The 16,520-nt window shown below is 40.8% G+C and overlaps 1 protein-coding gene across 1 annotated transcript in view; it reads right to left on the bottom strand.

Moving 5' to 3' along the window:
• Nucleotides 1-16,520, bottom strand: part of SORCS2 (sortilin related VPS10 domain containing receptor 2) — a 265,638-nt gene that overhangs the window by 40,189 nt on the left and 208,929 nt on the right. The window contains exons 17-19 of the mRNA XM_036765080.1: nucleotides 13,736-13,922; nucleotides 7,555-7,688; nucleotides 3,727-3,850 (exon numbers count right to left, since the gene is read on the bottom strand). Coding sequence (XP_036620975.1) covers nucleotides 3,727-3,850; nucleotides 7,555-7,688; nucleotides 13,736-13,922 — 445 coding nt within the window. The remainder of the gene's footprint in view (nucleotides 1-3,726; nucleotides 3,851-7,554; nucleotides 7,689-13,735; nucleotides 13,923-16,520) is intronic.

Below are 16,520 nucleotides of genomic sequence, written 5' to 3'. Positions count from 1 at the left end.
GGAGGCAGGGTCTGATGTTTGTTTCCATTTCCCAGAAGCTACTTGGAACAACGACTAAATAACTGAAGGCAAACTGTGGAAGCTGAGTCTCTGCTTCAATGACTCAATTGTGCCCTGTTAAGCAGGTAAGCGCCAGGCACATTGTCTCACCTTTTGTGGAAGGCTTAGTCTTTCCTTAGACTTTTTGGCACACAACCAGAATGGGAGGATTCTAAATGCAGAGGCTGGTACTGGGAGGCAGAAAAGCGTGGGAAGCATGGTGGCTGGGGGGAGTAAACTGGAAAGGACCGTGGGGAAAGATAAAGGAGGGGTGGCAGAGGGGAGACGAGATGATGCTGGGGAGAGAAAACATGGGGAGGGAAGGCAGAGGAAGAGTAGGCCAGGGGAAATGAAGTTGAGGGGTGGGGAATTAGCCCTGTAGGTTAACAGTAATAGATTAGGCATGGACTTCTAAGAGCTGTGCTGCCAGAGAAAGAAATTAGCCTGTTCTGTATCTCAAACCACATAACAATGGGTCCTGTTACTCTAGGTTCCCATTGAGTAAAATAAGATAGAGATGGCAAAAAAAAAATACTTCTGGCTTGAATGAACCTGAAAATATAATGGTGTTTTCCACAGCTTTTAAAGAATAATTCATGTTTTCAATGGATTCAGTTGCTCTTACAAAACCCACTTACCATATCAATGGGAAAACGAGCCTAAGAGTTCATTTAGTCTATTTCACTAACTCTGGCCTATTATCCTGAAATATGCACAGGGCAGTGAGGTGTTTCTGAGGCTATTAGCACAAGAGACTTGACTGACAATGAGGTCCATAAGACATAAAGGTTGTATTCTCCTCCACTCCATCCCCCACTCTCCCTACCTGAGGATTAGACAATGTCTCTTTTGATTTTTCAGATCAGGCTAATCCCTGATTTGATAGCACATTCCCCCAGTGTAAATAATTCAGCTGTCATTGGCATCTTTTAGGCATCTTGCCCCTTTAGCAACTGACAAGACATAGCAAAACACCTTGTGATGCCAAGTAAACAGTCAGTGGTGGAAGGGCCGTTTTCCACTGACAGAGGGAAAGGCAAAGGGCTTTCAAATCCTGGATGCCCTGAACCTGGATGCCCTGAACCACTCCCCCTCCCCCCACACACAAAGTGAAGGTATAATTGGCTGAGCTTAGTTTAGATTAGACAGAATTCTCTTTTGGTTTGCTTGTAAAAGGGAGAGCAAAATGTTGGAAATTTTTAAGGTCACAAGGGAAAAATGCATTAATCCACTTGCCCCATTAAACTCACAGAAAGTTAGAATGTCAGAGCAGGAAGAAATCTTATAACATATAATGTCCAAAGTGGAAGGGTTACTGTATTAAAACATAGCATGTTAAATGGAAGAGACTTTAGAACAAAAAAAAATGTTAGAACTGGAAGGAATGTTAGGACATAGACAATCAGAGTTAGAAGGAACCTAAGGACACAAAATGTTAGAACCAGAAGGAGCCTATAGTATCCAGAGCTAGAAAATGCCTCATAGGTGATCTGGTACAACTTCTTCAATTTCCTGATGTCCTAGAACAAAAAGGTAAGACCAGGAAGGGACCTTTGAATTTATATAGTTCCTAGGTGTCCAAAAGTGGCCCAGGTATCTCCCTCAGAGGACTGAATCAGATTAAAATGAAATTGGGGCATCTTAAAATAAATAAAGGTACGATAGAACATAGAAAATGTCAATATGTGGTTTTCTAAGTCAGTATATTACTTCTGGGGAGACTTAGTGGCCCCTACTTTTATTCGAGTTTGACATCACTGATCATCATAATTTAAGAAACAGGTATCCAGGAATGGAGAAGTCCCTTGCCCAAGACCAGTATCTATCAAGATTTGGGAGCTGAATATAGGACAATTGGTTACAAATGCAGTACCCTTCCTACTGGGCCATATTTCCTAACCTCTCCAAAGCCCTTTCCACATGCAATCTCTCATAGGATCATCACAAAAATTTATCTGAATCAAGTGGGGCAGATGTTATGAGTTCCATTTTACAGATGAGGAAACTGATCTAAAGAGTTTGAGTAACTTTGGAAAAAAAAAAAAAAACAACAACCGCCAAGTATTTCCTGGCAGGATGGGAAGGGCTTTCTGATGAGGTTAGATGATCTGTCTCCAAATGAAGCAATATTCCCAAGTATTCCAATGTGATTATTGGTTGGTTGGTTGGTTGTTGTCCTTCATTCTCCAAGAGGACCAAAATGACCTCTTTGTTCTGTGAATGTGATTATTATTATGCAGTCACATATCAGGAGAGAATCTAAGGATCAAAGACTACTAGGATCATAGATTTAGAGCTGAAAGAGACCTTTAGAGCTCTCTGAATTTGATCCCTTGAGTTGACATACTTGCCCAAGAATAGAGATAAGAAGTGTCGGAGGGAGGATTCAAACTCGTGCTTCAGATTCCTTGCTAATCACCTCCATCCTTCCATTTGCTGCTGCTGATAATCACTGACCACACGTTATACAAATTGCATAAATATATACTGCAAATAATGCCCAACATTAATAACGATAATAAACTTTACAAATGAGGAGACCAATACCCCAAAAGTTGTGACTAATGATAATGATGATAATTTCCACATTCACACAGCGTTTTTCTTACAGCAACCTGGGAAGTCTATCGTCATCACTGGAGGGACTCAGAGGGGTCAAGAATCAGTATTAGAAGTGAACCCCAATTTTTTGGTGCTATGATCCACTAATTTTGACACTTGGAGTAAATTTGAGGTTGAAAATAGATGAGGAGGATGCTTTTGTGGAAATTACAGCAGATTTAAAGTTGGCAGACCTGGCTTCTGGTCGCAGTTGTGTCAGTGACCAGCTGTGCGCTCATTGGTCATCTAATATCTCAGAGTGTCAGTTTCCTTCTCTATAAAACAAAGAGAATGAGATGTGCTCCATCCACCTCACAGCATTGTTGGGTGGAACATAATGAATCAAAGTTGTGATTATTAAGTGTTCACTGGTTAATTTTAAAGATGAAGAAATTGAGGCTTTGAGAAACAGTGATTTGCCCATGGTCACAACAGCTGAAAAGTGTTAGAGGGAGAATTTGAACTCAGGTCTCCTGATTACAAGTTAAACACTTTTCTTTTGCCATGTATGACATCTTTTTATACATCTTTTTTGTTTTTTTGGGGGAGGGGGAGGAAGGCAGGGCAATTGGGGTTAAATGACTTGTCCAAGGTCACACAGCTACTAAGTGTGTTATGTGTCTGAGGCCAGATTTAAACTCTGGTCCTCCTGACTCCAGGGCCAGTGCTCTACTCACAGCACCACCTACCTGCTCCCATGTATGACATCTTGTACTAATGTGTTTATATATAACTAATGATGATAATAACTAATATTTATATAGTGCTTACTATGTGCCAGGTACTGTGGTAAGCACTTTACAATTATGAACTCAATCCTCACAACAACCTTGGGAAATAGGAGCTATTATTATCCCCCTTTTACAGATGAGAAACTGAGCCAAACAGAGGTTAAGTGGTTTGCCGAGGGTCACCCAGCTAGTAGGTGTTGGAGGCTGGATTGGAATTCAGGTCTTCTTGCCTTTCTAGCACTCTGTGCACTACACCACCAGCTGCCTCTAAGAATCATAATGATGTTTGCAGACTTAGAAAAGGGTTGGGGGGTGTGGGACGTGTAAAAGGCAGGAACAATGGAAACCAGCTCACCTAAAACCCTGATGACTTTGGAGTCCTGAAGCATGGAATTCCCACAGGAGGCTTGCACGGTCACTCGGACTTCACCTGTTTCTGAAAATCGTGTGACAAGAAAATTATCCAGAGAGAGAAGGGGCTGGAAAAAAAAGAAGGAATATTGTTAGCCAGGGTTGCATCATAAGAATCAGGAAGACCATGAGAGGCAGGAGGAACCTTGGAATACAGAACACAGACCATTACAGCTCCATGGGATCTTAGAACCTAGATTCCAGAGTGATAGAACTTAGCATAGTGCCTGGCACAGAGTAGGTGTTTAATAAATGCTTGCTGACTACAGAACATCAAGTCCAAGCTCATCATTTTAGAGAGCAGGAAACAGTCTTGAGGAGGGGAAATGATCTTTGCCTTATATCATATGGCTAATGAGTGACAAAATCCAAATGGGAACTTGGGTCTTGTAGAGGACATGAGCAGAGTGTGACCTGAGAGAAGGGGCAAGATGCTATTGTCATGCTCAACCATTGCTCAAGAAATGTTCTCCACCTGACCCTGTGACTTGATGTACCTAAAGAGAGAGTCCTGAGAAATAAGGAAGTAGCCCAAAGCACATGGAAAGTGCTGATGAGAAAATAGGGAACAAAGGCTGGAAGGTGTCTGCAGCTATGTGGTTTTGTTGCTATAAAAGTCTGAATGTTTCTTTGAATAAACGGATTGCTTGCTTGCATCCCACCTGACCCGTGTCTTAGTTTCACCATCTCACCAAACCAGCCCCGCAGATGCTGGCCACCCGTGGCAGGGTCTCTGCTGCCTTTCCATTTTATTGTGTTGCCTCCTAGAGGAAGAAAGCTTTGACGATAGAAGGACTTGGACTGGTAAGGTTGACAATGGCATGGGCAACTGTTTTTCCCCCTCAGGAAAAATGTGAAACTATACTAGAGCCAGTGTGGAGTTTCATGAGTGTCTCTCAGAGAATGATGGAATTGAGCTGGTTGTCCAAGATAGAATCATCATCATCATCATCATCATTAGCAGCAGCAGCAGTAAATCAGCAACCATCTCACAACTTAGTTTTAGAGAGTTCATTGAAGCACTGAAATGCTAAGTGACTTTAGTAGAGTCACACAGCCATTATATATCAGGGATGTGTCTTGAATCCAGATCTTCCTGAGTCCAAGGCTGGTGGCTCTCTAGCTTCTAAGCCCCAATAACTCTCCTAGTAGGAAACAGCTAAGCAAAATATCAATTCTACTTAAACAAGAGGAAAAGCAGCACCCTCTAATAAAAAGAGCATTGCTCTGGGATTCAGCAAAGCTCCCTTCTAGTCCTTTTTCTGCCATTACTCGGCTGTGTGATATTGGCTGGATCCCTGGGGCAAACTTTCAGGGACAATATGAACAAGAAATGCCCAGGATGGATAAATACGGTTGCAAATTTTAGACTCTTGAATCCTTGAGATTACAGATCCATTTGAATGTCTGATGCATGATGGGCAAATCACTGCTCTTGCCTAAGTCAAAGTTTCCTGGATAAGATGGCATCTGAAGTTCATTTAACCACTCACATCCTATGCGCCAAAGTTCCTTCCATTTCTGTAAGTTTCTGTTCTTACGTCCATTTCAATTGGGACATGTCATATTCTCTATTCTAAGGATTCTTTTAGCTCTGTTTTTCCATGTTTGGTTTTAAGGTCCCATTCCATTTGTGACATTCTAAACTTATTTCCAAGGTCCCTTTCAGCTCTGTCGCCTGATTAACAACACAAAAGGATAAATGAACATGAATAAGGATATGATGATGATGATGATTTTTACTTCTTCCTTTTTCCCTTCCTTATGTGTGATAAGTTAGGTGTCTTTGAAATTCATAATGGAGGATGAAGTGTTTGTTGATAGGCACAGAGTATGGCACTGTTCTAGGCTGAACAATAGGTTCCTACATAGTAGACCCTAGCAGCTGAAACCCTCTTAAGGCCAAGTGGAAATGATTTGATAATCTATCTGCTGCCCTGTGTGTGACTCTTCAGTGGGAAGATGCCATTCCTTGGCAGTACCCAGAACATCCAAGCTTATTAGCATTGTGACATTCCACCTGCCTCACTTCTTGGTCTTCACGAATGATCATAATTCACGTGCTAAGTTGGATTAGATGACCTAAGAGATCCCTAGCAACTAAGAGCATTGAATTTCAAGTCAGAAGACTCTGTGACCTTGGGTAAATAATTTAGTCTCCCTGGGCCTCAGTCTTCTCAACTATAAAATATGTGTATTGGATTAGATGCCTCTAAGGTCCCTTCCACTTCTAGATCTATGATCCCATGATTTCAACTTTACTATTTCTGTCTTGTGTGACCACAGATGAGTCACTTCCTCAAAAAACAAGGGTGCCTCAGTTTCCTCTACTAAAATGAGAGATGTGAACTGAGTCCCCTTCTTTAGTCTCCTTCCAGCTCTAACAAGATGTGATCCTATTGTCCAATCACCCTAAAAGGGCTCTTTAGAGAGTCGTCTGGATTTAGAGTCAGGAGACATGGCTACAAATCTGGGCTCTGGGACTAACCAGCTCGATGACCACGGACAATCACTTAGCATTTCTGATCTTCCGCTTCCATATCTGTGATACAGGGATAGCAAAATCTACTTCACAGATTTATTGGGGGGATCAATTGAGGTAATCTATGTAAAGCACAATGAAGGCTTTAAATGGCATGTAAATGTCAGTGATGATTGCGATAATGATGATGAGCATGATTCTGTGGACTGGGGAGAGTTCATTGAATTTAAGAAGGTATTAGACTCTTTTTTTCAAGCCAAGAAGGAAATATTGATTCATAATCTCAAAGGATGCCTTGTCCTACTTGGACACCTGGCCTCTAGTGTCTCACCTCTGTGATCAATACTTCCCACAGTTATCAAATTAATCTTCTTTAAGCACAGGCCTGACTTCATTACACTGCTATTAAAAAACCTTCATTGGCACCTGCCCACAGGCTAAAAAGCCAAACTGCTTTACCTGGCATTCAAGGGCTTCCAATGATAAGGTCTTACCCTTCTTTTTGAGCCTTATTACCCACTATTCTTTTACAATGACATGAATTCTCTCCTCATTGACTCCTTACCCACACCCTAATCCTCAGTAGACTTCATACTTTCCATCCTTTCTGCCAGGAATTTCCTCTATGTTCTTCTCTGCCTCTCAGATTCCTACTCATTTCATAGGCCAACTTTAAACCCCACCTCCTCCAGGAAGCCTGCCTTGACCATTCTAGGTCACAGGTATTTCCCATTCTTCAGATCAGCTTGCTGGCACAATGAATAGAACACTGTGCTTTGAATCAGGAAAATCTGAGTTCAAATCTGGCCTCAGACACTTAGTGACTTGGACAAGTCATTTAACCTCTGCTTGTCTCAGCTTCCTCAATTGTAAAATATATATATTAATAATACCTACCTCATAGGGCTGTTGTGAGCATCAAATGAGATAATACACACATACTACATATAAACACATGCATACATATATGAATGAGTAGGTATATACAATGTGTGTACATGTACACACATATACACACACATATGTGTATGTATACATGCACATGCTTATTCCTTTCTCTTTTCCTCCCCTTTCTGATCTACATCATTTATTATCTCTAACCCTTATTTGATAGCGTCATGGATCATTATGAATTGTGGGTGATATTTTCACCTATAAATAGCTCATTTTCTCACGCAGATGATAAGCCCTTTAAGATCAGAGCCCAAGTCTCCCATGTCTCTGTAACTATCTTCATAGCACCCAGAGCAGGAGGTTTTGTAAACTAACCGAAAGATGCCCAAGGTGTACCTGTAAATTGTTTCCTATCCACCAGTAGAAGACTGTTAGGTTGGGGTTCTGGGGCAGCAGAATGGCAGTGAGGTTGACTTCCTGGTTCACTCCAATAACAGGAACCACTTCGAGGTGTAAGGCCCGCAGAGGAGCTGGGGAGAGTTACAAAAAAAGGCATTAGTCAAAGAGTCATCAATTTATGGAGCCCTTTAATCCTTCCTCCTGCTCCATTCCATGTTCTCTAAGCAAAGGGACTAGATTGCATTGGGTCTTTTCCCAGAATGTACCAACCAAAAGGCTATTGGTACCTCTAGGAGGTGTCATTTCTCTAGTTAAACAAAGATCACAGAATTTTAAAAAAATTGGAAAAAGTGATTTTCATGTTCCACTAGGGATACATGGAGTTTCAGCAATGTAGCAATGTTACTGCTATGAGGCAGTGTGCTTTAGTGGAAAAATGACTGGTGTTAAGTTTTGGTTCTGCTATTTTAGTACCTGTGCGACTGTGGGCAAACTACCCTGAGTCCTCCTCTGTGAAGTGAAGGGACTCCAACAAGATGACTTCTAAGACCCTCCATCTCTTGTTCTAAATCACATGATTACTTGTGAAATCTGCTCTTGGAACAAGGTCATTCCTTTCCCATGATAGATGGAGGATTCTGAATTTTGGAGTTGGGAATGGCTTCAGAGAAAAACTAGTTCAGGGGTAGGGAACCTGTGGCCTTGAGGGCACATGGAGCCTTTTAGGTCCTTAGGTGTGGCCTTTTGGCTAAGTCCAAGTTTTACAGAATAAATCCTTTTATTAAGGGGATTTGTTCTGTGAAGCTCAGGCTGCACCTGAGGAGCTAGAGGGCCACATGTGGCCTTGAGGCTGCAGGTTCTCCACCCCTGAACTAGTTCATCTCCAAAACAAAGCATGAATTTTCCCCAACATATCTCCAACAAGTGGACATCCTACTTAAAACCCTCTAGTGACAAGGAGCTCACTACCTGAAGCAACTCATTTCATGTGCACATTGAACTGAGATCTACTTCTTTGTAACTTCTCCCTTTTGTTCCTAGAAGTTTAAACATCAGTTGAATTCCATGATATTAAATCCATCAAAGTAGGTCCCTTTTATCATCATAGACTATTCTGGTGGTTCTTATTATCAGGTCCTCTTTTGTAAAGTCTTTTATAGTTGGTTCTTAACTGGGTGGTATAGGTATGACATACTGGAGAAGGCGCTGGAGAAATCTGTCCCCTGGCACTTACTGGCTGTGTGCCCATGGGCACATCACTTAGCCTGAGACTTAATTCCTTCATCTATAAAAGGGTGATGATAATACCCATGGTAGTTAGCTCACTGTAATATCATGAAGAATAAATGGGGGCATTCACACAACCTGCTGTGCAAACTTGTATCTGATCTACAAGTGCCAGTGGTGATTATTGTCGCCATTAGCATATATCCTAGATGTCTCTGCAATGTGCTCTCTGATACCTCATAAAGTATTTTGTAGGCACAACAATACGTGGGATGGATTTTCAGTAATTTAATTTAATTGATTTAATAAATTAAAATTGCTTTACAGAAGAATAACAATAGTTCATATTTATGTACTGCTTTATGATTACAAAGTGCTTTGTATATAACATCTTGTTTTCTTCCTCACAATAGTCCTCTGGGGTAAGTAGGGTAAGAGTTATTATCCTAATTTTACAGAAGAGGAAACTGAGTCTGAGAGATAACTAATAGTATTTTTAAATGTAATAAAAAGAGCTTTATGCTAATAGTAAGAAAGTGAGCCCCATGGTTGAAGGATAGGTGCTAAGGACTGAGATACATGGATACACAAAGAATCTGGAGTTCTGTCAGCTTGGGGAACTCTTGGTGTGGGAACTTCCTCTACCAATGCAGATTATAACTCTTCCATGACTTAATGAATAAGACTTAGGAAGATGCTTGAATGATGCAGCATTTGTGACTCCTCAAGAGTTTCATTAATCTAATGAATGCCAAAGGCATGATCTGGATACAAGACAGTGGATAGAGCACCAGGCACAGAGTCAGGAAGGCCTGAGTTCAAATATGGCAGCTGTGTGACCCTGGGCAAATCACTTAACCCTGTTTGCATCGCTTTCATCTTCAAAATGAGCTGGAGAAGGAAATGGCAAACCACTCCTGCATCTTTGCCAAGAAAACTCCCAAATGGGGTCACAAAGAGTTGGACACAACTGAAATGACTGCATAACAACAACTTCCTAACTCTAAGCCCAGCATTCTTTTCACTAGGCATCCTGCCACGGTGAGATAAAGAAAGCCATTCCTTCTCTTAAAAATGATAGCCTCTTCATTGGCTTCATGAAGGCATAATTAAGCAAAAAGAATGCCAGGCTTGATCTGAAAAGAGGGGGTTTTGAGTTTTGACATTAACGAATGTTGAATGATTAGTTGTTTGACCTTGAAAAAGTTGCTTTTGGCCTCGACTTTGCCTCCCTGGGGGCCTCAGTCTCCTCTATAAAATGGAAAGAATGACAGTATTTACCTCATAGGTATGTTGTAAGGAAAATGCTTTCTAAACTAGAAAGTGCTTTGTATTTGTGAGTTGTTGGTAGTACTAAAGCCTCATTGCATCTGGTAGCCATTTATCTGGGAAAGGCTTTCCTCAAGCACTGTCCATGGTACCACAGATTGTTTTCACTGAGTTGCTGTCCTTCTCTGACATGTTTATAAGAGTTTATATTAGTCTGTATTATGTAGTCTATTATGTAGTCTGTATATGTAGTCTATATTAGCTGTCTCCAAGCTTTCAGAGGAGTTTAATGCTTTTCTGACTGATGGGTTTCAGTGCTATTTTATATGTCGACTGGCTACAGTACATAATTCTGAGTGGATTTTCTTGATTTTATACATGGAATATTACACGTTATGGATATATATATATATATATATAATATATAAGATAGGTATTATATACAATACTATTATATGCACACACATGCATGCACACATACAGTGAAATGTACACATACAATTCACACATACATGTACATATATTATGTACGTATCCACTACATATAAACACACATCTACATGTAGGTACGTGCATATATACATATGTGTATAAGTCACTTTCTTGTGGCAAATAAAGCAAACATTCTTGCTCCAATTAACTTACTGACTCTGTGACCTTGTTAGTCATATAATGACCTCTGGTCATGTTTGGTACTATTTCTCAGTTCCTTGTACAATGAATAGGGAGCTTCCAGAGCTGTTATTGCTCACCTTGGATGATGCATTATCTACATGTACACTTCTCTACTCCCTTACAGACTACTAGATAAACATTTTTTTGGCATAGATGTTATTCCAATTAATAGCATAGTGTTGAGTATGGCCAAGAAAACAGATCAAATATGAACCTCTCACTTCCAAATAAAAACCTTTCAGTGGATTCCTGCTGTTGACAGACAACAAAACAAACTGAAGGAAAACTCCTTTACCTGATAATGAAGACACTCCACAATCTGACCCCAACCTCCTTTTTCAAACTTATTTTACACAACTTTTCTCCACATCCTAACTACATTTAAGCCAAAGGAACCATTAGCTGTCCTGTAACTTGTCCTGACCTCTCTAACCTTGAAATATGCACAGACCATCCCCCATGCCTAGAATTTATTCCTTTCAGTCTTAGTTTAGGTGTAATCTTCTGATGGTGTCCTTGATTCTCCTCCATCCACTAAATATTATCCCTCCAGGTTCACATTTGCTTAGAGCTCTTTGTCTGGAGCTCTCCTTTGTCCTGATCATATACTACCTTGTGTTTCACTGAACTTTGTAACTTTTACGTACCCACTGTTAGATTTTAAGCTCTTTGAAGTCAGGGACTACGCCATTTTTGTATTGTTCTTTTTCCAGTTCTGAGTGCAGGGCCAGCCCATAGGAAGAACTTAGTAAATATGTATTGAATTGAAATAAGCTTGCTTTACTCAGAACATTTATTTATCACTTCTATCACTGTGTTTTATTATATTTTTGTAAACCTGCCAGACAGCAGCAATGGAGCGATTTGCTGCACTGATACTATCTCTTCCTACAAAGAACACCCAGATAATGAAGTCATCAGACTTCAGGGTTCAGTATCTAAACGTGTTCGAAAATTTGGCTAGAATAGCAGCATTCGTGGGCCAAAAGGGTGCCTGGGGATTTGGCCTTACAGATTAAGTAGTGAGGACAGTAGGGTTTCTGTCTTTCTGGTGAAACAATGAAGTTCTGCTGGCAAATTCAATGGGGATCCTCATTTTCTCACATAAAACTTAGGCTAAACACAGCTGGCCTCTGATCAATGGAAACACATTTCCATAGAAAATCACCTGGCCAATAATCTACCATGACTGAATATAACCTACAAGATTTACAATCAACTAATGCAGTTTCCGTGTAACAGTTAATGATCTAAAATGAAATCAAGAATCTCTACCCTGTGGTCAAAGAATGTTCTCATTTCCTTCTCCGTTCATGATAACTACTCTAATCAGAATGTCAGCCCACATGACTTTGTAAGATCATAGATTTGGAAGTGACCTATGAGTTCATCTAACCAATCACTATATTTTAGAATCGAAGAAACTGAACCGTACAGAGCTGAAATAGATTGTAAAAGGTCATTCATACAGAATCTAGATTTGAATTCAGACCTTCTAATTGAAAATACAGTGTTCTTTCCACAACACCACATTGCCTTCTTAAGTTTTCAACTCCTGGCAGACCTTTGCAGGAGGCAAGCTTTCAAACTATCATGCGGATCCAAATATGGAGCATCCCAAAATCTATTCCATTGTTCTAAATGGCATCTTTTTGAAAAGATAGATAGATAAATAGATAGATGGATGGATGGACAGATAGACAGACAGACAGATAGCTAGCTAGATAGATAGATAGATAGACAGATGATTGGATGGATGGACGGACAGCCAGCCAGCCAGATACATAGATAGACAGAATAGATAGATGAGCAATATGTTCTCCTTGGTCACTCCACTCCTCACCAATCTTTGTGGATTATAGTAGATGATGGAGCAGCATGCAATCTGGTTAAATGGAAGCAGCACAGCTGGTGAAAGGCTGGGGGTGAGGACTTGCAGCAGAGATTTGAGTAATATGTCAAAAGAGAGAGAGGAGAAAACTTGGAGGCAGGAAGTTACCCCATATCCTGTAACCTTTGTTAATATACCAGGCTCCTGTCAGGTATGCTAAAAATGCTCCCATCTAACCAGAGCACATGCTAGGGTAGAGTCATTATCTGTTGCTCTCTTCTCGAATTTGTGGGGGATGTATTTCCAAAACGAATATGCCCCTATTACATACACTAGTACACCCGCATATAATACACAAATAACACTGAAACATATATTTTACGTCTATTTATATAATCATGTATATGTCACTAATTAAATGCCATGCTCAGATTTTCTGCAAGTCAGACCTGAGGACAAAGTATGCCTATATTCAGAGCAATATGGTAAATATGCTTAGGATTTTTAGGACAGTTGATTTCATGGTAGAAAAACTGTGGTACCAAAGAGAAGGGGTACATGTTTCCCCAAAGAATTGAGCTTATACTGGTTGTTGTCATCTTTATGTTCATTACCATCACCATCGCTATCACCATCTTCATCACCACCGCTACCGCCAATTAGTATTTGTATTATGATATAAGGTTTACAAAGGACTTTACATGTTACTCATTTAATATTTATAATACCTCTGTGAGGTCAGTGGTACTATCATTCACATTTGACAAATGACAAAACTGCGAGAAAAACTGAGGCAAAACTGAGGCTGGGAGAGGTTCAGGAAACTGCCTGAGGTATTACTGCTAGTAAGCGTCTGAGGCAGGACTTGAATGAAAACATCAGGAAACCTAGGGCAGGCAGCTAGGTGACTCAGTGGTTAGAGCATGGGGCCTAGAGTTGGGAAGACCTGAGCTCATATCTGGCCTCAGACACTTACTAGCTGTGTAACCCTGGGCAAGTCACAACTCTGCTTGCCTCAATTCCCTTATCTGTAAAATGAGGAGAAGGAAATGGCAAACCACTCCAGTATCTCTGCCAAGAAAACTCCAAATGGGGGTTATGGAGGGTTGGACAAGACTGAAATGACTGAACAACAACCATCAAGAAACCACATTAAAGAGGAAAAAGCCAACTTACAATTCACTTGCACAAACAACACAGCTTCCTCATGCCCAGCAGCGTTCTCTGCTTTGACAAAGACACGGTAAATTCCTGGGTTCTCATAGCGGTGCCGAATAAGTTCCCCTGTCACAGTGAGGTTCACATAGACAGCCTTAAAGCCATCACCAAGGTCTACCAGGTACTTTGTATTGAGAACATCCCCCTAGGACAGAGAAATCAGAAACAATTTAGAATTTGAGCACATATACCCTATTTCAGGTGTGTGTGATTCCACTCACACATCGTATGCTTTCCTGACTCACCTTTTTTTAAACCATTCTCTACCCCTTGAATTTCTCCTCCCTACAACTCCTCCTCTCGATATCTGACCCATCCATTAATGTCCAGCTGAAATGCCTCCTCTTGATGAAACAGTGCCTGAGTCCTCCTTCTCTCCTATGAAGTGCCAAAGCATTTTGTTGGTGCTTTTATGGACTCTATACTGTTTTGTTGGGCTGCATCTAATTTAACTCCTACACACAATATCATTTAAATTGTGAGGTCCTTAAGGAAAAAGACCAAGCAACTGAGCAGAGGGCCTTCCACACACTAGGTGCTCAATGAATATTTGTTGGATTGAATTGAATTCTATTATATCCCCCAGCCAGGATTAGGACTGTTTCCAACCCTGTTTGGATCCCTAATAAAGACTCTTTCCTTTTACACCCACCCTCTTGTTTCTTTTAGTCTGGAATGTCTCTGAATAAGGACTCAAATGTATGGATAAGAATCATACTAGCACACAGTCCTGGGACTTTATAATTACAAGGTGATTTATATACACAATCTTTGATTCTCACAACAACCCTGTGGGTTAGGTAGCACAGGTATTACCCCCATTTTATAGATAAGGAGGGGCAGTTATGTAGCACAATGGACTCATCTTTGTGAGTTCAAATCTGGCCTCAGACATTTGTCAGCTGTGTGACCCTGGGCAAGTCATTTTACCCTATTCGCCTCATGTTCCTCATCTGTAAAATGATCTGGAGAAGGAAATGACAAACTATTCCAGTGTCTCTGGCAAGAATACCCTAAATGGGGTCCAAAGAATCGTACATACCTGAACAACAACAATATAGATAAGTAAGTGACTTGCCCACGGTCACACAGACAATATAACTGTACTCTCTTTACCCCGTCATTCTGCCTCTACCTAGATCATGACATATCTAATGGAGGATTTTTGCAAGAACACTTTCGAAAAACATCCCCGAGCTTCTAAACCCTCTACCGTAAAGAAAGAAAAACATTATTCTTTTTCCTTTATAATGCCACGGTTTGTTGAACTTCCTTTTATCTCGTCATACACAACGGTAGGAACAATACCCAGGACATAGAGGGAGACTGCAATAAAGAGCTTCGACACTTATCAAAAGCTCATCTCTGCTTCGGCATTTAATCACCCACAAAAGATGTTTACTGCCTCATATACTTCCCTGCCGTGAACATTATCCTTTAAATAACCATATTATCCATATACAGATGGGGGAAATTGAGTGAAGGAATCAGTAACTTATACAACTTTTTGGGGTGGAGGAATACTCATTTCTCCTAGTGTGCCTACACAGCCAGACCAAACGGTAATAATATGATATTAAAATAGCCCCTGAATGTCCATGTTGCTACTTTATTCTTGTTTTTATTCACAGAACGTTAGAGCTAGAAGGGCCCTTAGAACAAATATGAAGAGCTGGGAAGGACTTTACAACATAGGCAACTGTTTGAGCTGGAAGGGGTATTAGATTAGAACAAAAACGTTAGAACCATACAGATTCATAGAGATTATATTGCCCGATTCCTTTGTTCTACAGATAAGGAAATGAGGTCCAAAATGGAGAAGCGACCTGGCCAAGGTAAGATAACTAGATAGTAGGGGAGCTGGGACTTGAAGCCAGTTCTCTTGACTCCCACTTCCAATTTTGTTCTATTTCACCCTACTCTTGCTTTAATATAATTGCCAAGCAACAGATAACTAAAGGACAACATTCGTTCAATTGTGGTAAGAGAATTGTATTGGATGTATGGTCAAGGCAGCATAGTGGTGGAGATACAGGGCTAAAAATGGAACAATGGTTTCCCTCAGATCCCTCCCTCTTCAGAACTTACCTCTTTCTACTGAAACCATCTATTCTCTTGAACCACCATCCATTCTTCTGGTCACCCTGGCTCACCATATTGGTACCTGTCCTCACTCTCCTTCGCTCCATATACCAATAGTTGCCATATGTTGTCATTTCTACCTCCCAAACCTCTCTCACACCCATCCCTTTCTCCATCCACTCACGCTGCCACTGCCCTATCTCAAATTCTTATCATTAATAGCATTAGAGGCAACTAGATGGCACCATGGTTAAAGTGTTGGACCTGGAGTCAGAAAGACCTGAATTCAAATTTGGTTTCAGGCATGTCCTAGCTGTGAGACCCTGGGCAAGTCATTTGTCTGCTGCCTCAGTTTCCTCAACTGAAAAATGAGGATAATGAGAGCACCTACTTCCTAGGGCTGTGAGGATCAAATGAGGTAAGAATTGTAAAGTCCTTAGCATAGGCCTGACATTTATTAGGTGCTTAATACTTTTGTCTTCCCTTCTTCCTTCCTTCCTTCTGTCCTTGCTTACTCCCTCCCTTTCTCTCTTCCTTCTCTCCCTCCCTCCTTCCTTCCTTCCTTCCTTTCCTCCTTCTTCCATCTCTTCACTAATTCATCCTCCACTCTGCTGCCAAGGTGATTTCCTAAAATTATAGATCTGACCCACTCTGTCCCTAC

This window comes from Trichosurus vulpecula, chromosome 6 (assembly GCF_011100635.1).
Source record: "Trichosurus vulpecula isolate mTriVul1 chromosome 6, mTriVul1.pri, whole genome shotgun sequence".
Taxonomy (NCBI): Eukaryota; Metazoa; Chordata; class Mammalia; order Diprotodontia; family Phalangeridae; genus Trichosurus; species Trichosurus vulpecula.
The sequence above is the reverse complement of the archived record's forward strand: the minus strand, read 5'-3'. Positions and strand labels throughout refer to the sequence as shown.